This window comes from Mustela lutreola, chromosome 4 (genome assembly GCF_030435805.1).
Source record: "Mustela lutreola isolate mMusLut2 chromosome 4, mMusLut2.pri, whole genome shotgun sequence".
In the NCBI taxonomy this organism is placed as follows: Eukaryota; Metazoa; Chordata; class Mammalia; order Carnivora; family Mustelidae; genus Mustela; species Mustela lutreola.
The window spans coordinates 1,242,809-1,268,331 of NC_081293.1; the positions used below are offsets into that span (position 1 = coordinate 1,242,809).

Genomic DNA, 25,523 nt, shown 5'->3' on the forward strand with positions numbered 1-25,523 from the left:
GGGCCCCTCCTAGGGTCGCTGGAGGGGTTCACTGAGCTCATAAAGGTGGCAGCCGGGTCGTATCCTGTGAAAACCTAGGCACGGGGTTCAAGAGCCCTCAGGGAGGACATTCCTTCTCCCGCACCCAGACTCACAAACCCGCAGATCGCAAAGTTCTGTGCCTGGAGAGTTGGAGGATTCCTGGCGCTGGGGAGAGGGGCCTGGCCTTTATCCCTTCTTCCTGAACGCCGGCGCTGTGGCCGCAGGAAAGCCAGAACCATGCCTTGGTGGTTAGCGGAGAACGCATTTGATAGCACAGGACTCGGGGATGAAGGCCGTTCTCCCACCGGACACCCCGCGGCACCTTGAAATGATGCAGTCCAACGCGCTCCGCCGTCTGGGTGACAGAGTAAGACTTGGGGGTCCCACAAGGTCAGCCCCTTGCTGCAGGCCTTTGGTTCCTTGGTCAGAGGCAGAGGCGGTGGGGGAGAGAGGCTGGTGTGAAAGAGAAGAGAGAGCACTCGGTGGGTCTCCAGACCACAGCCGTGCCGGAAACCCAGCGGACTGCATAGAAAACCACCCCCAGGTGAGCCTTTCCTGCAATCAGGTCCGATGGAATCAACCTGTGGCCCGAGGGCTGGGACCCTGGGGCATGCGGCATGGCTCTGCGTAGGTCTTAGCGGCCGACAGCCGGGGCAACAGGCCCTGCAGTGGGTTGGGGTGATGGGGGTCGTTAGGCTGGTGTGGACCCCGACATGCTGCCACCGGCACGTCTTCCACGAACTTTTGTGCAGACGAGGGGCAGCGGCTGGCTGACATCGCGGAACGGGTCTCCACCTGGCTCTCAGCAGGGACACGTGCTGAGCGTGCGAGCGGAATGTGGATACGGTCACATGCGAGCCCACTCCACAGGGTCGTCCGTGCACCTGCTCCTTCCCAGACCTCCTTAGCCCTGAGCCTCTGCAGCTGTTCTTCCGGGGCCTGGTCTTCGTGTCGGCGAAGCTCTCAGCTCGCCCTCCTTCCGAGGAGAGCAGATAACCAAACATGCTGCTCGCAAATGCCCACTGGGTGGGCTTAACCTCCCCGCCCCCTCCCCCTGCCCCTGTTAGGGTTGGTTCCTGCGGTGCCCTGACAGGGTCCTCCTCGCCCAGCCGGGCGGTCATGGCAGGACCACGTGCGCACCAGGATCTGTCCTCGGTCGTCGGCCGGCAGCTTTTAGGGCGCTTCCCGGAACACTAAAGGTGCCGGTGAGGGAAGGGGCCTGCTTGGCTCTCTGCTCAGGCAACTTATGCGCATGTTTCAGATGTGCTGAGACTATACTCGTCTCAGGCCGCTGAGGCCGCCGTATCAAAGCCCTGCCGACCGGGGGGCTAGGAGAGCGGACACTTATTCGCAGTCTGGACGCTGGAAGTCCAAGATCGAGGTGCTGGCAGGGCTGGTTTCCAGGGAGGCCTCTGTCCTGATTAGTGTTGGTCCAGACCCAGGGTGCGAGGGGTCCCCTAAAGGTCCGAGTGTTTGCCTTGTCCCAGCACGCAGGCCGGGATGTGCGGCTGCAGGTCCCCTTCAGCCCAGGGGGAAATGTCAAGCCTCCCGGGCTAGTGCAGAATTCTTCCCCAGGGACACCCAGCCTCTCCTTGGCTGCAAGGATTTGGGGTCTGGGAACTGATTCGGGTCTGACCTCGGTGTGAAGGCTGCGGCTTCTGGGACGCTGACTCCGATCTGGTTCTGCTCACTAAGTGTAGTTTGTCATTTCAGTCAAACGGGACAATGGGCCGGGGGACATCCCAAATCTGAAGGCTGAGGGAGACAGGCGAGTCAGGGGGGACTTCTCATGCACACCCCAGCCACTCGCTTGGCTGCTTCCCCCCGAATGGCCCAAAGGCTCGCCCCTCCCCGGGACACTAAGGCAGACATGGGCAGGACGGGTGCCTGATGCTCGGGGAAGCGTCGTGCTGGCTCCTTCCTGTGCGGCCGCGGCGAAGGGACCTCCAGGAAGTGAGCAGTCTTGGATGAGGGAACAGCATGGGCGAAGTCACTACGATTACAGCTTCTCTGTACGTTTGAATGTTTCTCAAAACCAAAGTTCAAAATGTACATGAAGGTTATATGAAGCCCAACAACGCTCAGACGTAGCATTGTACCAGTTCAGGGTCTGTCGCAGGAAATGAAAAACAAAACAAAACAGAAAAACACTGCAAGCATAGGTGCAGACCTACCAGGCCAAAAACCTAAGTAAAAGTGGAAACTCTGCTAAGGTTAGAAAAACCCTCGCCAACAGAGATCTCTGGTCTGGGTGAAGTGGAGTAAGCCATCCCTCCCTACCGCGCCCCCCACCCCGCCCCGGGCCATTTCTGTTCAAACGCAGCTGTGAGACCTGAACCCAAAGCACGCAGTGGCTATTTAAGGGTTCTGGAAGGTGAGCGGTAGCGGGGAGATTGGGGGAAAGAACTAGAATTTAGAGCATCACCAAACTGGTGGTGAGTTTCTCTTGTTTCCCAGCATGGATTAAATCCATTCCCAAACCTGGACCTGGGCATGGGTGCGAAGAGAGATCGTTCCGGGAGGCGCCTTCCGGTCTCTGCTCAAGGAGTAGGAAAGGGCTCCCCGGTGCCCCGTGAGGAGGGGCACGTCCTGCTCTCACTTTTTCCTTTCTTTCTTCCCAGGCCTCGGCCCCACGTAACCCAGTGGTGGCGACAGCAGCAACAGACTCCAGAAGCCTAGCGCTGTAGGACGGAGCGTCTCCTGCTCTAGCTCAGGGACTCTGCTCCCCCAAAGCTGAGCAGGTCACTGTTGCTCGACGTCCGCGTCCCCCTCCCACGGGGCCTAGGACACAGGTGCGGTCGTCAGGAGTACGGAGCGCGGCCCCCGAGGGCTCCGCTGCTTGAGCGTCTGCCTTCGTGTTCCCAGGGTCCTGGGATCGAGCCCTGCATCGGGCTTCCTGCACAGCGGGGAGTCTGCCTCTCCTTCCCCCTCTGGGTGCGTGCGCACACTTTCTCTCTCTCTCTCAAATAAATAAATCAAAATCTTAAAAAAAAAAAAAAGGAGGAATGTAAAATAGATTTCTGGGAAAATGCTCGAAAAGAGAAGCTCCAGGAAGCTGGAAAGTATCGGCGAGACTGCAGAAAGGGTAACTAAGAAAAGTGACTTGAGAAAGTTGCGTGTGATCTCCGGGCGTTACCGTGGGCTGCACCTGGCCCTCATCAGCCCGCCACCGACTGTAGGAGAGCACAGCGGCCACTGCCCCAGTCCCAGGGGCTGGAGCACCCGGGGACAGACCCGAAGAGCACCTCGCAGGTCGGATGGAGGTCAGCACGAACTCCAGTGAGTCACACGCCCAGTACAATGACGTGTATCAACATTCTCCGTGACTTAGAAAGTCCCAGGGTCAGGGCGCCTGGGTGGCTCAGTCGGTTAAGCCCCTGCCTTCAGCTCAGGTCCTGATCCGAGGCTCCTGGGATCGAGTCCCACATCGGGCTCCTTGCTTGGTGGGGAGCCTGCTTCTCTCTCCGCCTCTGCCTGCCTCTCTGCCTGCTTGTGCTCTCGCTCTCTCTGACAAATAAATAAAATCTTAAAAAAAAAAAACCAGAACGGTCCCCGGGTCTCAGAACATAGTGTTCACTGTGTGCAGGATACAATCCAAAGCCACCCAGCAAAGAAAGGACCACGACAACCTCAGCTGGAATGTGCAGAGGTAACAGTCGCCGAAACAACAGGCACTGGGTTCTCTGACAAGACGAGCTGTTATAGAAAGGCTTCAACCAGTACAAGCAAACACTCCTGAGAAAATGGAAAGCCAAGCAATATAAAATGTGGGGGCATCTGGGGGCTCCGTCAGTTAAGCGTCCGCCTCACGACCTCTGGGGTCACGGCATCCAGCCCTGCGTGCGGGTCCGTGCTCAGCGCGCGGCGGCAAGAGGTTCCCCCCTCTCCCTTCCTTTCTGCTCCTCTCCACCCCCGTCTAAAATATATAAATAAAATCTTTTAAAAAATAAATAGAAAATATAAAGAAAAATCAAATGGAATTATTGCAAATAGAAAAAGACAACAACGAAAATAAAAACCTCATGAGAGGACTCAACAGTGGAATGAAGACGACCGAGGAAGGCGGCCGCGAACCTGGGACAGATCACGGGCCACGATTCATTCGGCATCACAAAGAGGAAGAGAAGATGGCAACACGGAGAGAGACGCAGGGACCTGCGCCGCGATAAAAGGGCTCACATTCGTGTTATCAAACGGGAGAAAGAAGAAAGTGTGGTTAAGAAAAAGTATCCGAGGGGCACCTGGGTGGTTTAGTCAGTTAAGCAGCTGCTGTTGGCTCAGGTCATGAGCCCAGCGTCCCAGGATCGAGCCCCGCATCGGGCTCCCTGCTCAGCGGGAAACCTGCTTCTCCCTCCCCCGCTCCCCCTGCTTGTGTTCCGTCTCTCGCTGTGTCTCTCTGTCAAAGAAATAAACAAAATCTTCTTTAAAAAAGATGAAAATATAAATAAATAAAAATAAAAGAAATATACAGAGAAATAGAAAAACACATAACCCTAGTGGAAGGGAATAAAATTTCTGTCTCAATAATTATTAGAATAAATAGAAATTTAAGCCATAAGTATATAAAAAGTTTGAACAACCTCATTAACAAACTTGATCTAACAGAGATATACATAAGACAGTGTTCAAAGACACACTATATATATATATTTTTTTTTTTAAAGATTTTATTTATTCATTTGACAGACAGAGATCACAAGCAGGCAGAGAGGCAGGCAGAGAGAGAGAGAGAGGAATCAGGCTTCCTGCTGAGCAGAGAGCCCGATGCGGGACTCGATCCCAGGACCCTGAGATCATGACCTGAGCCAAAGGCAGCGGCTTAACCCACTGAGCCCCGCAGGTGCCCCAAACACACAATATTTTTAAGCCCAAGTAGTTCTGGGCAAGTCTCAAAAATTTTCCAGAATTAAAATCATACAGAGCATATTCTCGGACCATGAAGTGGAAAATAACAAAGATAACCGGAAAGTAGCCACGTGTTTGGAAATTAATAAACACACTTCTGAATGACTCGTTTTGGTCAGAGGATAAGCCACGGTAAAAAATCAGAGAATTATTTTAGAGAAGCAAAGGTGAGATGCTAAATATAAAATTTGTGCGACTCAAGAATACGCAATGTTCTCCTGCCTGGGCGGGTACCGCAGCGGGAGACGGCGGGGAGGAAGGGGCCGAGCATCTGCCTCCAGAATCCAGAAAAATGACAAACCCAGACCAAATGAACAAAAGGAGAAACTGATCAACGCAGAGCAGAGCGTGGTGGCATCGGGGGGCAAATGACAAAGAAGAAAAATCAAGCCAAAACGGGTTCTCTGAGAATAGCCATGACATCATTCCCAAGCTTCTGACAGATTTATGAAAATCCTTCGGATACTAAAATAATAAGAATATGTAAATAAATTTTGTGCCAATAAATTTGAAGTTTGAAATGAAATGTACAAACTCCTAGAAATGTAGCAATATTAACTCAGAAAAATGTGATTTTAAAAAAATTCCCCCAAATACAACTCAAAGTGCAGATGGCTTCATTGGCAGTTTTAACCAAATGTGAAAGGATCAAAAGATAAAATCGGACACAAACCCCTTTAGATGATAGAAAAACGGGTGAAAATCCCCAACTTCATGAGAATAGTAAAACTCCTTAAGAACAGTATGAGAAAAAAGGAGTCGCTGGTCAACCTTACATCAGTAATCGCGCAATGAAGAGTCGCTGGTCAACCTTACATCAGAAATCGTGCAATAAATCAATGCGAGGGGAAATGAATGCAGGGAAAACAGCAGACAAAATCTGACACTGATTCATACTGTTTTAAAGAAATCTAAGCAGATTTGGAGTTGAGAGGTACTTCTCAAATCCAGTAACAGGTATCTGCTAAAAAAAGGAAAACAAAACCACAACAAAGATCATCTTAGGATAGGTCATCACGATTGACAGAAATGTCCGGAAGAACCAGAAATAAGACACACACGCCCACGGTCATGTTTTCTAGGCTCCATTGAACTTGGGGTCCTAGACTTCGTTGTAATGCAACAACACAACCAAAATGAATATAGATGAAGAAAGAAAAAACTATTATTATTTGCAGATGGTGTCATTGTACACGTAAGAAATCTAAAAGTCTTCCCAGATAAGAAGTAATAAAAGAGGTTGGCTGAATTAAAATCTATCCACTAAAATCATTTAGAAGGTAAGATTTTACAAGTGAAAAAGGTACTATTTACGCTGGCATAAAAATTGCAAGATCTTTATGGATACGATTATGAAAATGTACTGAGAGCTGTTACAGAAAACGTAAATAATGTAGAGTTATTCTATGTTCTTTGCCTGGAAAATGGAACTGTAGCAAGGAAGTCCGTTCTCCTCAAAGTGAGCGAAAGTGTAATACAGTCCTAGTAAGAATCCCAGCGCTGTGTGGACTCATTATTTATCACTACATAATAAATGACCCCAAAACTTAGAGGAGAACCATACACCTTTATTCATCTCACAATATTTGTGTTCAGGAACCTGGGCACGAACTTAGGCCCTCCTTTTCGGGTTTTCTCAGCGGGGCCACGATCACGGCGTTGGAGGACTGCTGGCTGTGCTTTTGTCTCAGGCTGTTAGAACCACGGCTCATCTCTCACGTCCTTGCCGAAAAGTCTTCTCCAGCAGACGCACCCGACGCACACGCTGAGAGAGGTTCTGTAGGAAGGAGACATGATGACGTCAGACAGAATCTTCATTCTTAGGAAGGAGTGACACCAGAGATGGCCAAGAGTCTAAGTATAGCAAGGATCTCTGGACGCTGTGCACACACTGTGCAGTATTACCTCTTCTTAAAGACCACTGACTGTTTCAAACAAGAAGGTCCTAGAAGGTTTATGTCACTTACACGAGTAAAATATGGGACATGGTAGCCTAGAAATGAAGGGACATGAGGGCCTAGACATGAACAAATCCTAAGCTTCTTGCCATTTTCCTTGCTAAATGACACGCTGTTTTTGATCATTTAAAGGTGTGTTCTGTGTCTAGATCAGCTTCTGATGCCTGCTCCTACCTACAGAGACCAGTGAAACCCAGCACAGAGGGGCTGGGTCCAAGCACATCAGTAGTCAAGTAAATGTGAGCGCCACATACTCCGGCTGGAGGAGATTGTTAGAGACGGGCACCGAGTGAGGTCACGTGACACGCTGTTTACGAGAAGAAGACGGGTCGGGAGTAGGAGGAGAAGAGAGAAACTGCCTGTCTGGAGTCCGGCACGTCTACACTCACGTCGGACAGCCGACTTCAAGATAAAGAGCATTGCCAGAGATTAAAAATGGGTACGTCGGAATGATAAAAAGGTCAGTTAATCATGAAGACCTTACAGTCCTGAATGTATAGACGTCTAAGCGCACAGCTACCAACTACGTGAAGCAAACGTCACAGCTGAGAGACACACTTTTTCTCCTGTTTCTGACTTAACCTAAAGTTACTTTCTCAAGGAACTTTGGAGGGATGGACGGACGGACGGAGGGACGGACGGAGGGACGGTTGGAGGACGGATGGGCAGGGAGATGAGTAAATGAAGCTACACTTAATCGCATATTCAGTTTCTTACCAACGCACGCAATGTTCCCGGATTAGGTTTCTTGAAAAGATGCACGTGCTCTGGAAGTCAGGTAGCCAGAAGCATCCACAGAGCTAACCACTTACAACCAACCACCCGAGCGGGCTCAGGAGCCCAGACCTGCGCTCGTGACCTTGCCTCCACCAGCATCCTCTCCGAGGGCACTACTGAGGGACACGTTCCCCAGGTCCTAATCGGCAATTGCGGCCCCAGTGGCTTGACGGGTCCGGCCATCAGCTCAGGAGCCTGTGGCCAAGGTCGCAAGCCGAGCTCTGCTCTTTCCTCCCGGCCACCAGGACACTCACCCCGTGGTGCCCGGGTTCCTCATCTGTGAACCGGAGGCCGACCGTCTACCCAGAAGGACAGGTGCGCCCACACCCGCCTGTTGTCCTGTTGTCACCGTCAATACGGACCCTCTTTGGCATAAAAACCAACACTTGATTAAACGGACGCCAACCCCCCTTCTAGCTTCCGTTATGGAAGGAAAGCGCGTGCTGCCCCATCCTCACTGGGGTGGGGGCTTTGGGAGGTCGCTGGGGTGGATGGGGTCTGTGAGGGAATCAGCGGCCCACAGGCTTCCCTAGAGAGCCACTCCCTGTCTCTCTCCCCCTCCGAGAGACTCTGTGGGAAGCAGGGCCTCTGCAGAGGAGAGGGGCCCCCCAGGACCTGACTCCCAGCCTCCAGGCCGTGGGATCAGTTGTTGAGGCCGCCGGGTCTGCGGTGACCTGTTACAGGGGCCTGAGCTGATGGAGGCCCCGCTCTTTCCTGGCTGTGCCCGGGCATGGGCCTCCGCTCCGTTCCGTCAACAGACACTATGGAGTGGCCCCATGTGTGCACACGTCTGCCCAGGAGACACGCCCCGGCCCTGAGCCTCCAGCCCCCTCCACCCACCCCATAGACCCTGCTCACGCCCCTACAGCTCCACGGGGTCTGGACCGCCCCCAGGACCGCCTGTGGCACTTTGCACACGCCTGTACACGGGGCATGCACATCACACGTCACACGCTATGGCAACCGTGTCCTGCTCCTCCCTCTCCGTGATGCCCTTGAGACCCACCCTGAGACCATAGCTGTTACCCGGTACTGGGGTCCCCCTGGGGGGCGTCGAGCGGAGAGACGCCACCAAGCCAGAGAACAGGAAAAGGAAGGGTTTTCCCCGCAACAAGGAGACCGGGACGCCCTCCCGAAGCGACAGCCACACTGCGGGGGCGGGGGTCTGAGCCGAGGGGCAGCTAGTCCCCAGGGCCTTGCGCGGACGGCACTCAGCGTGGAAGCGGGCAGAAGGCGTCCAAAGGTGACCGAGCGCAGGGCCGCGTCACGAGGCCCGCCCTGGTTGGAGCCGGTGCTCTGGCCCCGGCGGGTCCCGGACCTGAAGGCTCACAGGGTCTGGATCCGGCAAGGTTGGTCCAGGGTCCCTCTTCCCTTCGGAACCAGCCCTGGGGGTCGTGCCCCTGAGCCACTGTCCCTCGTGTGACGAGGTTCTCTCCTGCCTGACGTGGCCGCTTGTCCTTCTCTGCTCCCGCCGGACGGCCGGGGGCCTGAAATAACTTTTCTTATGTCCCGAAAGCTACGTCTGTCTGTCTGTGTCCGGAACCCTCGTCTGTCTGCATACACGCTCCCCCCAGGCTTGTTTTCCTGTTGAGCCTTCGTCCTCCGGGGCCACACGTCGGCTGCCGGGTGCCTCAGGACTGGAAACCACCAGGGCAGATGAAGGGACAGGCAGGCCACAAACACGCACGCCCGTGTTCCCCAGACAAAGGGCAGAGTCTGTCAGGGAAAGTGTCCCTAAGGTCAGCTGGGGGACCCCACGGCAGCACGGGCGCGGCAGGCTCCTTCTGCCCCAAGCCGGCCTGCGCCCGCGCCCGCGCCATCCCCGGAAACGCTCTGCTCGCTCTGCGCGCTCCGTGGCGGGAGGACATGTCCTGAGGTCCCCGTGACAGAGAGACACCCGCCTCTCTTGCCCTTTACAGCTTTTAAAGAAAGTCTGTGTTTTCCTTCCCCCATATTTTATTATGAAAGCTCCCAACATCTAGGGAAGTTGAAGAATCGGGTGTCGCCACGCTTCCATCCGCGTCCGGCTTCTGGGACCCGCTCGTCGCAGGGCTGGGGTCATCGTGGGCCCCCGTGCCCGGCGGTCACCCACCTTCCTCTGTGAGGCATTTCCGAGGAAGCCGCAGACGCAGGACCCGCCCCGTGAACACTGCAACGCGCTCCTCTCTCCCTGCGTTCCGGGCCGGTCCGCAGCTCCTTTCTGGGGGAGAGCGCTGAAGAGAAGATCCGGTGTCCAGTGGGGTGAGTCGGTCAGTGGGGTCCATCTGTGTAATGCAGACCCTGCCCCCAGCCCCAGGACTCAGAATGTGACCCTCCCCGGAGTGTTCCTAGCGCCCTTCCCAGTCCGCCTGGCCCCACGTCCCGGAGCAGCCATCTGACCTCCCAGCCAGACGCTGGTGTAAGCGGACGCGGCGTGCTACGCCGTGGCAGGCTCCCTCACGTGCCCCTACCTCCCGCCGATGTCGTCGTGGTGCACGCGTGTCCCTCTAGCCGCCCGCTGGGGCCACCCAGGATCTTTCCCCTCCCGGTGTCTTGGGAATAAAGCTGCCGCGGGCGTCCAGGCCACGGCTCCCCGTCCCGAGCGGTCACGGATCCGCGTCCTGGGCAGCAGGGGGCGGCCGTGAGCCGGCGGAGGGGAGTACAGGGGTGCTCCGGAGGGAGGGAAACCCCCTCCCCGCTCTTTATGGAGAAGCCGCTTTCCACTGTGCATCCGGGACGGTCAGAGGCTGGCTGCACGCGTGGAGGAGGGCCGGGTGAGGGGAGGAGGTGGACGGCTGCCCCGGCCTCACCCTCCTCGCCAGGACCTTCTGGGGCATCTTCCAGCGGGACATCACATGGATGCAGGGGACACGGGCAAGCGGGTCCCTGTTACGACGCGCACAGCAGCGCATGGGAGTCACGACAGGGACAGCGCCCCAGACGCCTGGCTTCCCTCCCACGACTGAGCTCAGACGTTTGAAACACAGAAGAGGCTGCCCCAGATCTCCTGGGGACCCCCATAGCGTGCAGGGAGGTGGGTCAGGAGCCCTGGAACCGAGGAGGCCACCCGGGGAAGGTCAGCCACTCACCTTTCTAAAAAGCCAGGACTCAGAATCTGTTGTGAGGGACGGGTCTGCCCTCGGGCTGCTGAAGGACTCAGAACAGCACCCCCTCGGGCCCTCCACCCTGCCGTGCCCTGCGTCCCCCTCGGGCCCTCCACCCTGCCGTGCCCTGTGTTCCCAGCATGGGACCCTGCAGTCTCTGAGGGAGGTCTTATGATTGCCATGACTTGAAGATGGCTGATGGGAACAACGTGGGGGGAGGGGACTAGGAATCTCTCTCCTTCTCAGCGTTTCCCCTTCATCAGGGCCTCTGGCAGAAGTCCTGTTCTCGGAGCTGTCCTATGGGCAGGACAACAGGGCCCCTTAGGGCAACCCTCCAGCCCGCTTCTGCCTGGGGACAGCCAGAGAGGGGCCGGAGCCCGAGGCCAGACGGAGCACAGGGGCAGGTGAGCTGCCCAGCAGCCTGCTTGGTCCACTCTACTTCCTACGAGGCACAAGGAGAGTGTCCAAGGGAGCTGATGGTCCCCTGGGTCGGGAGAGAGAGGACATCTTTCAGCCAGTTTTGTGGACCAGTGGCCGGTTCTCTCCCAAGGATGAGCACAGACACCAGGAGGCTCTGGAAGAGGTCCAGGTGCCGTGCCGAGAGTGGCCGGGGCCGCATACCGGCCAGGATGGCGGCGGTGGGAAAACGCGGAGGCTGGTCCGGGAGGCCCAGAGGAGGCCGTCAGGAAGCAAGGGAGCAAACGCTGCACAGCGCCCGTATGTGGGGTGGGAAGCCCGCGCCTCTCTCCTCTTCCCTGGAGGGACTAAGTTAAGGAGTAAAGATGGCTGTGGACGTGGAGGGAAGACATCGGGGCACCCTGACTCCGTCTTGGTGCCGGGAGGGCGGTGAGAAGGGTCCAGCAAGGAGGCCACGGGCGGCGTCCACGGACGGGGCGGTGCGGTCGGCGCGGCCGCGGGCGGCGTCCACGGACGGGACAGTGTGGCTGTGGACAGTGTGGTCGTGGATGGTGCCGTGGATGGGACGGTGTGGCCGTGGACAGTGTGCTGTGGACTGTGGTCACACAGCCTCGCTTTAATCCCTGGACGCTGGGAGCTGCTGGTAGAAGAAAGCCTCTGCGGTGGGTCCAAGGTGGTCAAGACGTGAAGGAGAAACGAGACTCTTGGCCGGGAGGTGCCTGTGGAGTGGGGACATGTGTGCGTCCGTTCCCAGCCAGTCACTTCCAGAGCCAGGGCGAGTGGGAGAGAAAGACCCTCAGGGGAGTTTGCTCTTCCTGGGCTGGTGGCCCCTGGGCATCCAGGGTGATGTGGAGCCGAGGGCTGGCTCGGGAGAGCTCTGCTGCTGCCCAAGCCCCGCGCTCATTCTCAGCGGCAAGTGTCACCACGCTCCAGGCTCCTGGACAGGGGGGCTTTAGCCCCCATGGCCACACAGGGTGTTTCCAGCCATATCCACCGCCCCCTAGTCCACGACCTCGCGGGAGTCCTGGGCGCAGGCCGTGGGCAGCCCAGCTCTGCCCTGGGCACCCAGATCTCCGTCCTCACACCCCTCCCAGCCCTGTTTCCAGCCCCGGCCTCCGGGCCCCGCATGCGCCCTCTGGGGAAACCTGCTCTGTCAGTCCCCAGCCCCCAGTCCAGAAGGAGCCACTGTGGTTCCCAAGTGTGTGTCCGGCTGCACCGGGGAGTCATTCCACGGCTGCCTCCAGCGCCAGGAGCACCCAAGAGCCTCCTCCCTCCCCTGCCGCCACCCAGCGGGCTCCTTCCCTGCGGCCCACACTTGGCAAAGAGCGTGAGCACCTCGGCTCGAGCCACCCGAGCCACCCGGGCGACGTTGGCGGGTCCCTCTTCTTCCGCTGGGCATGTCATGGCCTCCCCTGCGGAGTGCCACCCTGGCCCCTCCAGGCTGTCCCAGAAAGAGCCCCTCCGTTCTGGACGTGGGAACAGAGCTTGGCTAAGCAGGGCCGAAGCTCTGGGGCTGACATCTCAGTGCTTAGGAGTCAGAACTCAGCCACCCAGGCGGTGGCCAAGGGTCTTCCATGAAGGGGCAAAGCCCCTGACGCCCCCTCAGCGCGGCACTACCCGCAGCCCCCCAGGCCCGTCTCTGCGCCCGTCTGAGCGGCCCGAGTTCGCCGACAGCCGGCTCTTCCTGCATGTCCGGGTCCTCCTCGCACAATGGGGACTCTGCCTGCCCCATGGCCCGTGGGTGTGACTCCCTGTGGCCCTGCCCCCCCGCCCGACAGGATGATGCACAGCCTCTCCGCATGGCGGCCTGACCCTGGGGGTCTCTCACCCCCCGGTGCAGATAGATCACTCAGAAGCTGCAGACTTTAGCCCAGGGCGGACTGGTGCCCGTTCAGGTCGTCCGGGAGCAGCCCCGTCCCTCCCAGGACACACCAGCTCCGCAGCCGGTTTTGCAAGGGTCCCTGCAGCCCGCACCGCGGCTGAGCTCCTGGAGCTGAAGCCACCACCTGCGCCTGGGAGTGAGTCTGTGGCCGCGGGTGTCCTTCTGTGGCCTTCCTCCGTGGCCACCGCAGGACAGGGTTTGCTCTGCATGTGGGTCCCATGCTGCCGTGTGTGTCGGCACGTACCGAGCTGGCCACAGTCTCTTCTCGGAGGAGCAGCTGACCTGTTGGCGTCACCGTCCCGAGGCACAGAAACGGCCCAGCCCCTGGGAGGCCTGCCCAGGGGACCGCATGGAGCCTCGCCAGGAACGTCGCTCGCTTGCTCGAGGAATGCCTGTCGTGGACATTTCCAGGCGGGGCGGCCCGGCTCTCGTCACACAACACCCTGTCCTTCGGAAATGCCCAGCTCTTCAACTGCCAGGGACACGGAGTGACGGCTGCTTGTTTACAAGCGAGCGGTTTCGTCACCCTGATGTCCTAAAATAGCCCGGCACAGCGCCGCCCTCCCCGGGAGCTCGTGGAACAGGCTGTGTTCTCCAGGAAGAGGAAGGGGGCAGAACGGCTCGGGCCGCGAGGCAGCTCGTGACCCAAGACAGTGTTTTCTCGAGGGTCCAGGAAGGCGTGGATCAGCCCCCCTCTGGGGCCGGCACGTTCCGTCCTCGGGTCAGCGGCAGGAGGGGCAGGGCGGGGGGATCTGGGCTGCCCCGGTCTCTAGGGAAACACACGGGAAGCGTGTGGCTTGTATTCCTCCCGGGAGATCGTGGCTGAGGCTTTCCTGGCCCCTTTCAGAGCTTCCAGAACACCCGCGGGGCCTCCAGAACATCGTGCCCTGTGTCGCCCTGAGAACCGGGTCTGCAGTGTGGGCGGGGGGTGCTGCAGCCCCACAGTGGGGGGACCAGACCTGCCGGTCCTCGGGAGGCGACTACGGGGTCTCTGGAGGCTGCAGGAATGCCAAGCCTCTGCTCCCTGAGGTCCCCCCTGAGGCCCTGCCACACAGGGGCTTTGCCTCCAGCCCCCCACCTGCCGTCCGTGGTGACCCCACTAGGCCACCACGCCCTGGAGCCCCAGGGGCCTGGCAATGGGTGCGCGTCCCTCTCTGACACCGCACACTTCACGTGGGGCGAGGCCAGTGGCAGGGTCCAGCTCCGGGTGCGGTGACTGCCACGGGGGTCCTGGGTGCGTGTGGCTGTGTGGGAACCGCACTCCTGGGCCCCAGGGCCCCCCGGCCGCCACAAGGACGCAGGAGCTAAAAATGAAAGCAGACGCCGTGGGGTCCCCTCTGACGCGCACCCGGCCGCGTGGATCCCGCAGGGAGAGGCGGCTCCTGCGGGGAGGGATGGGGACAGTCACCTGGGGGCCGTGGGGGGCTGCCGGGACGGGGGGGCAGGGAGGGGTGTCCATCACATCACGGGTTCCATGGCACCCCTCCTATGTCTGGGGGTTTGTGGTGAGGGGCCGGCGTGGGCCACTGGCCCTGGCGCCCGTTACCTGCTCTGAATGCTGGTCCTTCGCCCCCTGCGGAACCCACGTGTCCTCCTGTCTGCGTCCCTTCCTGTCCACAGGTTTGCTCTATTTCAGCAAAACAGACCCTCGTAAAACAAAGACCAAAACAGAGCGGCTGTGCGGTGTGCGCGGGCGCCGTGAGGCTCAGGCGGGGTCTCGGATCCCTCCGGATCCAGGTGAGGCCGCGGGCTCTCCGCCAGCCCCGAGCTCCCGCGCGTCTTGTCTTTGCAGTCGCGAACGCCGTGTTCCCCCACCTTCCTGCAAAACCCAAACATGTCCCGGGGGCTCGAACGATGAGCTGTACTTACCCCTGGGTGTTTTGTTCCTGTGCTCTCATGAGTGGGACGTTTGCCACTTTCACGCTAGTATGTGAGGAAGGGCCTGATTTTCCTAAGCCTCAGCACACATTTCACTGAATTTTTATTTGTTCAGGTTTTCTCCATTTATTGTCTTCAATTTTATTACTCTTGGTGGGTCCGTTGATTTCTTTGGCAAATGTGAACTGCACACCTACCTAACGTCGGGCCGAGTCCAGCATACACCGTGAGCCGAGAAGACTAAACCCCTGCCCCTGGGGCGCCTGGGACTGAGCTGGTGACGCATCTGCCCTGGCTCAGCTCATGACCCCGGGGTCCTGGGACCGAGCCCCGTGCCGGGCTCCCTGCTCGGCGGGGAGCCTGCTTCTCCCTCTCCCACAGTCCCTCCCCCTGCTGTGCTCTCTCCCTCTCTCTCTGTCTCAAATAAACAGATAAAAATCTTTAAAAAAATTTTTTTTAAGTGTCCTTTGTCCTTCCTGGGGGGTTGCATTCCCCTCCCCCAGGGGTGGCGCTACTGGCGGGCTTGCCGGCAACACAGGGGGACGCGCTGGTATGTCACAGTTTCGAGTGATGTGTCCCGTGGCTTCCCAGTGTACACCTGTTACCGGGAAGGCTTCCTCGCTGCGAGAGCCAAAAGCAGCCCCGGCGGATGCAGGCGGAAACGGAAGGTGTGGAAGGACGATCGGAGGGCGCGCGGGGCCGCTGGAGAGGCTGTTCTAGCCTTGAAACCAGGCGGGAGCTGCGGGCAGGCCCCCGGCCGGACGACACAAGGGCTTCAGGAGGAAGCCTGGCACCAAGCCCCGCAGGACACGGAAACCCCCGGGCCATCGGTCTGGCCGCGCGGCAGGCTGGGCCCCTGTGTTTCTGCGGATGAAGGGCTGGGGACGGGGGCTCTGCGCGGGGCTCCCTGAGCCGAGCCGCTGGTGAAGGTCTTGGGGCTCCGGTTCCCCCTCCCGCCATCCTGGCTCGTGTTTGGTGCCTGCGCGTCTGACGTCATGTATGCTTTACTGAATCATTCCTGCTCCTAAAATGAGGGTTATTCCTGCTCTTTGGTCCGTCCGGTACTCCTGAAGATGAGCAGATATTTCCTCCCTCGGCTTTTAGTGAGTGCGTCGCGTCATAGACCGTCCTCGCGCTCCCATGACAGCCCTGACTTGGTCGCGAGGCGGGAAAATCTACTTCAGAGTTTGCTTCGTTGTCGTTCGATTCAGCATTTTGCACGTGCGTTCCCGGGGAGGACGGCCGCTGTGTTTTCTCACTGTGGCATCAGGACCCGACCTCGGCTTCAGGCTTCCGCCAGTGTCACAGGAGAACTGGGGCCACGCTTGTGGGGCCGCAGCCTCGGAGCACAGGGACCCCCAGATGGCGAAGCTTCCACAGAACTCCCGTGACGCCGTCTGCGTCGCCTATCTCTGGCTACAGTGACTTAACCTTCCTATTTTTCCTGCCTCTCCAGAATTTCTACCGTAGGGGCCCGGGCGGGCGGCCCAGGACGGGCCACTTGGGCAGGAAGCCCGCCGCGGCCTCGGGACCCGCTCTTCACCTCCCCCTCAACTACTGAGAGGATTTCCCGCCGAGGACCTGCTCCGGGAGCAGCGCGGCCGGCCTGGGCCACGGCACCGTGGCGGGAACCAGGTCCGTGGACAGGCGGGAGCGGGCAGAGCCTGTCGGGTCCCCGTCTTCCCCCCCGCGTCCCGCGGCCGCAGACGTCTGTGAGCCAAACACTGACTTTCTCGCCCTCCTGGGCGTCGCGCTCCTTCCCTCTGGCGTCCCAGACCCCCAGCCCCTTCTCCTGAGCTCACGGAGACATGGGGACCCCATGGTGCCCGGGGGTCTCTGGAACCTGCACGCGGGTGGGTTCCCCGCACGCACCCCCTTACCTTTGATTTCCTGCCCGGAATCTGTCTGTCAGTCCGGCCAGAGGGACCCGGAAGGGGACGGGGTTCCTGCTCCGCGACAGATGGGGTGGTCGGCCAGATCCTTGAACCTGCTGGACCCTGTCCCATGAGAGATGCCGGGACATGTGGAAAACAGCGGAAGGTAAGATTTCCCTTCACGGGAGCCTCCCAGAATCTCTACCTGCGGCGTCGGGTGGAGAGAACGCTGCTGGTGATGTCCTTTCCTCCGAACGCAGGCCCTCAGGAGGAGGCCCCGTGGCGCTACATCCTCGGGCCGAGGGCGCCTGGCTAATTTGGTCGAGTCCCCTGGTTTCTGTTCTCCTTCCTCCCGGAGCTGGTCTTTGTTTTCCCCTGTGTGTGTCCTGTACGTAGCTTGTACGGGAAGGGATTCCCACAGGGCAGAGGCGGGCACGGGCCCCAGAGGCTGGTGAGGCCCCGGTTCCCGCCAGCCGCTGTCTGTCGGGACAACGCTGCTGTGGGTTCAAGGCTGTTGCTGAGGGACGTTGTGGAATTGAAAGCCACAGATGTGGTGGTCCAGCCGCTAGCGGGCCTGGTTCCTCGAGAAGACACCTGGGCCAGGGTAAGTCGGTGGGGGGTTAGGCTGACGGTAGGACGTCAAGAACACGTCCGTGCAGGAAGGTCCTCGTAGAACAGTACACGGTCCCCGACCCCGAGGCACATCGGTCCTCGGTCTCAGTGTGGCCCTGAGACCCGAGGCACGAGTGAGGATGCAGCGTCTGGGCTCCCTGATCTGGAGGGTGTGTGTACCCGGTGCACCTGCGTGGCCCGGGGAGTGGACCGGGGACCGCAGCCCCCTCCCCGCCTGGTCCGCTCTCGGACTTTTTGCCATGAGAGGTTCCAGCCCATAAGGACGTTTGTCGTCTCGGTCTGCGTGGTGGGTCAGTACTGGAGGGAGACTCCCCTTCCAGGAACGCCTGCCCCTGCTCGTGTCCCAGACGAGCTGTTCTCTCCGTAGGACCCTTACCACCGGTGCCACGCAGCATTTGCTTGCTTAGACCAATTTCGGGAGCAAACTTTCGGATCACGGGGGCCGCACCTCTGGGCCCAGTCTGGACAGCCCTTGTGTCCCTGGCAAAGCCGTTCGAGGGCTCGGGTTTGAGTTCCTGTTAATAGATCTACTCGTCGAGGGCCGGACAGTGGATCCTTCAAATTGGCTACATTTATAAAGCAAAACTTGGTTTTCAGAGAGCTCTCGAGGCATCTCGTCAGTGGAATGGCTGGTCCCAGGGACGGCCACCGACAGGTTGGAAGAACAGGACGGAGACTTCGAAAATAAATCGTATCTGGTGTAAATTCCTGTTCTTAAAACTCAGCCTCCAGGGCCCGTTTGAACCTCCCTTTCCCTGCACGGTTCACAGACAGCCCTCGGCATGACCTCTGGGTTCGACGTGTCCCCGTTGCTTGAAGAGATGGTGAAAACTGGGCGACAAATTTCGCAGGAGGAGGGAGACTGGCTTCGGCCCCGCTGACCAGGCCGTGGGCTCGGGCTCCCGGACCCCCTACCGCCAGAGAGTCCTGCCGCCCCACCACTCCCCAACCCCGACCGCAACCCCACTTTTAAATGATAAAGCCCCTTTACCTCTGCTTTCAAATAATTAAAAAGGCTGATGACTGTCCGACCTTCCCCCTTCACAGAGAAAGCGCAGCACGGCTCCCCCAGGCCCTCTGACGGCTGATCCTCCAAAGGCCAGAAGTTAGCAGAAGCCACGGCTCAGCCATGTACCGAAGAGAAAACTGATACTAAAATGCTTCACGCACACCTTAAAAGATGCAGCCTGGGCACCTGCCTGCCTCGGGCGGAGGAGCGTGTGACTCTCCAGGTCCGGGTTGTGGGCTCGAGCCCGACGCTGTGTGTTTTAAAACACACACACGTAAAGATCTAATTGATTCTCATTTTAGCTGAAAATCTCCCTGATGGAAAACAAAAACTAGTTAAAAAGAGAGGCCAGTCTCTCGAGACTCAGGCTGTGATCCAGAGCGTGGGGAATGCGACGCAGCTGCCTCCGTCCTCCCCACGTCTGCGGAACCCGGAACGAGCCGCTGAAGCCACGTGCGGAGCCACAGGCCTGCCCCCTGCCCCGCACCTCACGGGCTCCTGCAGGGCGCTGCGGGGTTTAGGAAAGACCAGGCTGTTGGAACAAGATGGTCCCGTACTTAAGAAAAAAGAGGATCCATTTTAAATAGCAGTTACTCTGAAACTCTGGAGAAAAAAGGTGTTTTTAATCCTTTCTCTGTCCCTTAAAACTACGGATGTCTCGAACGTCAACGCGGCTCAGAAGCACCCGGGACGGGAAGGAGGAAGAGGCCTTTTGGAGCCGCCGCCGCCGCCGCAGGGGCCGGACTCCAGCGTCTCTCCGGCCGGCGGAGGGGCCGTCTCCCCCGGGGGAACGTGAGATGCCCTCTCTGTGGCTGTGGATTTTGTACCTCCCGCCCCTCCTGCCCCTCCGGGACCCCAGAGAGCCTTTCTTTGAAAGCAAACGTCTAGGAATTGTGTTCCTCCGGAGGAAGAAGAATTGAAGTAGTTGAAAAGCGGACCTGCCGCCAGTGTCCCGTACACAAGCCCTAGGGTTTGCGCGGTCTTGTCTAGCTGTGCGGGGCCTGCCCTCGTGGGAGGTGCGCTCCCGGGCGCGCGGGGACGGGGGAATCCTGGCGGAGCGCGCCCGTCCAACGGCCCGAAGGCAGGTGCGCGGGAAGACGGCACTCCGAAACTCAGACTAGGCGGGGTGGTCAAGTTCAAGGGATCCGGGGCGAGTCGCTCCTAAAGCAAGTTCAGGGCTGTCAGTTCCACCGAAACAGGCGCGTCTCTGTAACTATCAGCATGAAATGGGCTTTCCTTCTGCTTGTGTCGGCCGGAACTCAAATAAATTCATAATTTATTATGAAATTTGTCAGGGGAATAAAAAGCGGGAATGTATTTTTTTGTTTGTTTCAGGAGAAGAAAGTGGTCTTGTCCTTAGTGGGGCTGGTTGTTTGGAGCACGAACTCGGTGAGGAGGAGAAGGGGGGGCAGCGCCCAGGCCGACACCCCACAAGCCCGGCCCAGCGCCCCCGGCCGGGGGCCTTGTTTCTCAGGCGCCACTGCCGACCTCAGGCTCCGGGAAGGAAAGACGGTTCCCGCCGAGCGCTTGCAGTCCTGCGAGAGAGGAGTCTCCGTTCAGGTTTGCAGGTTGAGTCAGGAGGGACGCGTCTCTGGAGGTGTCAGCGTTAAAGACTCAAAACTCCTATTCCACTGAGGCTGCTGGGGGTCAAAGACGCTCCTGTCACCTCTGCTGCGATCTGTCTGCAAAATGATGACTTAAAACGGTCGGTCACGTCTGTGTCTAGTTTTCGGGGGCGATCGTCAGGGCGGCTCTCAAAGTCTTCGCTGACCTGAGACGCCGAGCGCTGCTTGGACGATGATGGATCGAAGTCACTGGACAGCAGGTCTTCAGCAGCCTGAAGTCCGGAAGCCTGGAGTGCAGGACGCCGGGCTGTGCTTCCGACAACCTGTTGCAGAGAAACGGAAGATATTCGGGTCAGGTTTTGTGCGTAACCAATTCATAAACATGCCACCTAAAGAGTTTTGGGGAAACGGCTCACAATGGGTCACTGTGTAGGTTTCACTGGAGACGAAGGTTTCTGAGAAGCAAAATTCTGCCGAGTGTAATTAAGACCGAGGGGAATAGGGAAGCAACTCCGTGTGTAGAAAAGCAAGATTTAGGTAAGAAAGATATAAGGAATGGGAACACATTTTTTATTGAAGGTTAAAAAAAAAGGTGATTTTGTCCTAAATGAGACTGGTTGTTCAGAAAGAAACGGCCTGGGACCAAATCTGGATGCAAAGGAAAGCCCTAGAAGGTTTGTGAAGGGAAGACTTCGGAAAGAAATGTTAGGTGTGGCCAGGACAGACTAAGACCAGAAAGAGTGGCTTTTAAGAAGACACAAGACTGAGACCCTGCCCTGTCCAAATGACAGTGTTCTCTTGGGTTGCTGTTCTGCTCTGTTTTTTTCTCTTTTGTCTGCCCAGAAAACCAGTCTGTATGTTTTGTTGTTATCAGGTCTTTGATCACTTGGTTACAAACTTCTCCGTTTGGGGGATCCTGGGCGTCTCAGTCGGTTAGGCTCGGGTCCTGACCCAGGCCAGGGTCCTGGGATGGAGCTCTGCGTCGGGCTCCCTGCTTGGCGGGGAGCCTGCTTCTCCCTCTCCTGCTCACCGCACTAGTGCTCTGTCACTCTCTCGAATAAATAAATAAAATCTTAAAAAAAAAAAAAACCAACTTCTCAATATTAAAGGGGCTAAGTTTTGCTAACAACTGTATAACCTTGTCTATTTGTCTTTGCAATTTCTTATGTCGCCTTGGTTAAAGAAATTCTGAGTTTTGTAATGATCTACAATCCTATTCAGGCATGGGCTGTAACTGTCTAACTTTTTTTTTAAAAAGATTTTATTGATTTACTGGCCAGTGAAAGAGTGAGCACAAGAAGGGGGAAGCAAGTTGACTGAGAAGCAGGTTCCCCACTGAGCAAGGAGCCCAGTGAGACTTCGGTTGTGTCTGTGTCGCTCAGGAAAGGCTCCAAGTGTTCTAGAGACAATGCACAATCTCAAGGCTTTATCATGTCCCGGGGCAAGCTCCGCTCCGGGCGATTTGATTATTAAAGCGTTGAGTGTCACTGAAATGACCTGACTTCCTTGCCAGCCGTGTTGTGACCTCTCATGAGATTTTTAACCTCGTCCTATCTGAGTTTTTGTCCTTTATAATTCTTCTTACTCTCTTGCAAAATGAGTTTCATCTTCAAGGACATTCATATAAAGGACTTAGGACAGACACAGGTCTTTGATAGCCATAAAGTCCTAGAACTGAAATGGGTAAGAACTTCCTAAACTAACTAAAGCTGCATTCAAAATGAACCGGAATTATAACCCGGGACTAAATGACCTAAAACGATGATTATAGCTTTGTGACTCTTGTTCGAAACATCGCCGGTTCTCTAACGTTTGCTCTTCCAGATGAGGGAGACCCGCTCTCAAGATACACGTGACGTACAGAAACGTGATAAAGTATTCATTTGTGAACCAACCGAAGCATTTAACTTTTCTCTCACCCGAACCCTCTCATTCAGAAAGGTCTCTCTCTTTCATGGCAACCCTAGTCGTTTGCGTAAGTTCGTAACAATCTGTTCTCCCGGAACGGGACCCCACTGGAAACGTGGGTCATTTTACCAAGGCTTCAACTGGAATGTCACATCTGAGAGAGACGTGCATGGACTCAGACAGGACCAGACAGCTTTAAGGAACTGAGGTTGACTTTATGAAACCAGGAGCCAGAAAGGCCCTTGGAACTGTCCGGCTGGTGCCTGCTTACAGAGGTCCCGGCAGCCTCACCGAGGGAGGAAAGAGTGTCACCTCGTGGCAGGTGCAGGACCCTCAGGAGGCTGTAGGGACCCCGCGGAGAGGAATCCGCGCAGCCTACAGGTACGGCAGGCCGGTCTGACGGCAAGTATCTGGCTCGGTTTCTGGTCTGGGGAGGCTGCTAGAAGTTCAACCTAGAGAGACCTTATAAAGTTCCAGCACAGCAGATTCTAAAAGATTTATAGGTTCACTCACTGTTCCGCTGAGCTTACGAAAATGATTAGGCCATGATTGTTAAGACTGGACTTGTTTTATAAACCAAGTAGTCCTATCTTGGCTATTCCGGATTAAAAATTAGGGTTTTTATAGAGAGAGGATATTTCAATAACACGTCTTTGTAAATATTAAATTTCAATACTGTTATAAACTAGGCTAGATCCTGAATTCTTCTGTTTCCTCAAATATCTGGCTATGACTCTCCAATAAGGTTTCCAATCTTTTTCCATTCTCTTGACTTAAAGTCATTAAAAAACTAAAACTGGCCTTTTTTCTAAAGCCCTAAAAACTGACCCTGGACAACTTGAAGTAAACTTCCGAGAAGTTTTCTATTTCTACACAGTAGCTCAGGCATAGATAATCTTCACCCTTTTTGTTCTGTCGGGATAACAACAGGGCCCTGGGGCGTATGATTATTTAGAATGAAGTCCCCCGTGATCATATAACAGCTGGCACCCTCATCAGTTCTGTGCGGCTGGAATGGTTAAAACTTCCTTAAAAGCCAGAGTGTGCCCCACTCCATGGGGTCAACTATGGGCTTGTGGAGACCATGGGTGACCCCACTTGCTTCGTGACTGGATCAGATGAGGCACTCGGGGATGCGTCTGTCTCTTGAGACAAGTCCTCTCCCACTCGCCGGTGACTCCTCGTGCTTAGGACATTGTTGAGGCTGACCTCAACCAGAAAGGGCTCGTGACGGGTGCATCCCTCCTGGTCGTGTTTATCCTAGAAGCCACCCCTGTAGACGGATAGCCGCAGAAAGGTTTTAGCCAAGCGTACAGTAGCCCTCCTGGTAAAGCTCACTGTGGGACAGTCCCTGACCGTCGTGACTTCACATCGGGTCCTGAGTGTCTTAGACACGAAAGGCCACCAATGCATGCCGAGAGGCTGACTTATGAAACACCGGGCCATGCTCACAGACATGCCTGAAATAATACTTAAAACCTGTCGAACTCTGAACCCAGCGACCCTGTTCCGGGACCTGACCATGGCACTTCTGCAGAGCGTACCTGTTCGGACATCATTAGTCTTGCTTATCCTCACGGACCCGCTGTCAAAGCCGCAGGTGACAGCCGTCCTACCCGCGGCGGTGGTTTCATGGAGAAGGGAGTGAGGAAAGCTGGGTGTGCCTGCTGAGGCCCCCGCTCTGTCACAAACACGTCTGTCCCCAGAGCAGAGTCAATAGCGCCCACCTGTCTTTGCCATCTGCCAAGTCTTAACAGTCAGCATCTGTACTGACTCCAGATACGCCTTCCTCATCCCATAGACCCGTAGCCATTCGAAGAAAGGTGGATTATTATCAAGCCAGGACTCCCCCATCAAATGTGGTCCTGGAATTATTACACAAACTCAAAGGATGGTCCTCCCAGACTGAGTAGCCCGTGAAATCCTGCCTGCACTTCGAGGAGACCCAGGAGTAGATGACTGTCTCCTGGCTGGGACCCCACGGCTCTGCGACTCTAACCTGTGGCCCTGGCGTCTCCCAGGCCGGCAGGCCCCTGTTGCCTGTGGTTCGCCTGGACGCATGGACAGACGGATGATTAAAACCGGTACCTGCCCAGCCCACTTCCACAGCCCACTTCCACTTGGAGTCCTCCGCGTCATGAAGTCACCGAATTCCTCTGTTGCGCTGTCCTGAGCTCTCACCAGATCTGCGACCGAGGGCACATGTAGGCCCTTCTGTCATTCACAGACTGTCCTACTTCCACTCAGACGCCTCGAGGCAGCCGCCTTCCCGGCGCAGGTTGCTAATCACGGGGATCATAAAGCTGAGCTGGGTAAAAATTTCCAGAAGTGGCGGAAACACTGTATCCAAGCAGAACGAGAACCAGTGACCCGGGGCTGACTGAACCGAGCAGGACTGCTCTAATTTTTATGACTTTCTGCTGACTTTTAATAAGTGTTTTGTTTTTCCAGATTTAAGATGACTTTTTATCTTCAGCCGACTGACAGCAAGTTGATAACTTTTCCTTTGTGAGCACATGAAACACTTGCCTCTGCGCCGCACCTGCTCCCTCCAGTTCAGCTTCCCTGGGAGCCTGAGGTCACCAAGAACCTGTCCCTTGGCAACAGGACACGGCTGGAAAACTGGTGACGGGTCACTCCCGGTGCTGCGCCTCCGTCAGTGATCAGGCCAGGTGTCCTCAAACAAGGCTTGTTTTGTCCACAAACTGATGTTAACTGGAATATCGCTGGTGCCGGCGAGGGTTATTGTAGACAGTAGGAATCTGCTTCTGCCACTGTTGGTCGTGAGCTGGGCGGACCGGCCCCCTCCGGCGTGTGCTGCCGCCCGGCTATGGGTCCGCGGCTGTCATCATTTCTCACCGTAAGGACTTAGAGTCATTTCGGAATAAAAGCTGCCCTCTTCCCGGAACCCTGGCCAGCGGAACACAGGCCACCACAGTTAACACGGTAATGATGATGGTGCACGGGAACTCAGACCCCTGCAACCGCTCGCATTGTGTTGCAGAAGGTAGACGTCTGTGTTAAGCGTGGAAGGTGACTTTTTCACAATTTTTTCGGGGGATGTGGGAGCAGAGAAGTTTGATGACCATGGCTTTAGAAGTGGCCCTGTTTCTGGAGAGGGAAGGTGAAAGCAGGGGCCCCTTCCGCTTCCCACTGCACTTTCCTCGGACCCTTGACTCCACCGAGGGGCTTCCAGGAGTAGCCAACCCCACCTCAGCTGTGACCATCACGGGCTGCTTTACGGATAGGCCTCTGGCCGCTTTCACGTGGGGGTCCTCCGAGTGATGGCTCCTGCTACAAGGTCCCTTGTGGACAGGGACAACCAGGTTGCGGGGAGAAACATATTTCCTTAAACATTTCCCAGTAATTGGGGCGCCTGGGTGGCTCGGTGGGTTGGGCCGCTGCCTTCAGTTCAGGTCGTGGTCCCAGGGTCCTGGGATCGAGTCCTGCATGGGGCTCTCTGCTCAGCGGAGAGCCTGCTTTCCTCTCTCTCTCTCTCTCTGCCTGCCTCTCTGCCTACTTGTGATTTCTCTGTCAAATAAATAGATAAAATATTTAAAAAAAAAAAAAAACATTTCCCAGTAATTGTATGTACAGAGTTCAGAAGCTTATT

The 25,523-nt window shown here is 56.7% G+C and overlaps 1 protein-coding gene and 1 long non-coding RNA gene across 2 annotated transcripts; both read right to left on the minus strand.

Annotated features, from left to right (window-relative positions):
• Positions 1-6,473: 6,473 nt before the first annotated feature.
• On the minus strand, positions 6,474-15,918 carry LOC131830042 (uncharacterized). The gene is made up of 6 exons (XM_059172437.1): positions 15,716-15,918; positions 15,527-15,542; positions 14,590-14,902; positions 10,730-11,880; positions 9,754-10,526; positions 6,474-6,703 (listed from the first exon to the last, which is right to left on the minus strand). The coding sequence occupies exons 1-4, from the start codon at positions 15,916-15,918 to the stop codon at positions 11,255-11,257; spliced, it is 1,158 nt and encodes a 385-aa protein (XP_059028420.1). The 3' UTR covers positions 6,474-6,703; positions 9,754-10,526; positions 10,730-11,254.
• Positions 15,919-16,831: 913 nt separating this feature from the next.
• LOC131830531 (uncharacterized) lies at positions 16,832-25,041 on the minus strand. The gene is made up of 3 exons (XR_009353198.1): positions 23,455-25,041; positions 17,001-20,325; positions 16,832-16,918 (listed from the first exon to the last, which is right to left on the minus strand). It is a non-coding gene; the product is annotated as an uncharacterized LOC131830531 (long non-coding RNA).
• Between the last annotated feature and the right edge of the window lie 482 nt (positions 25,042-25,523).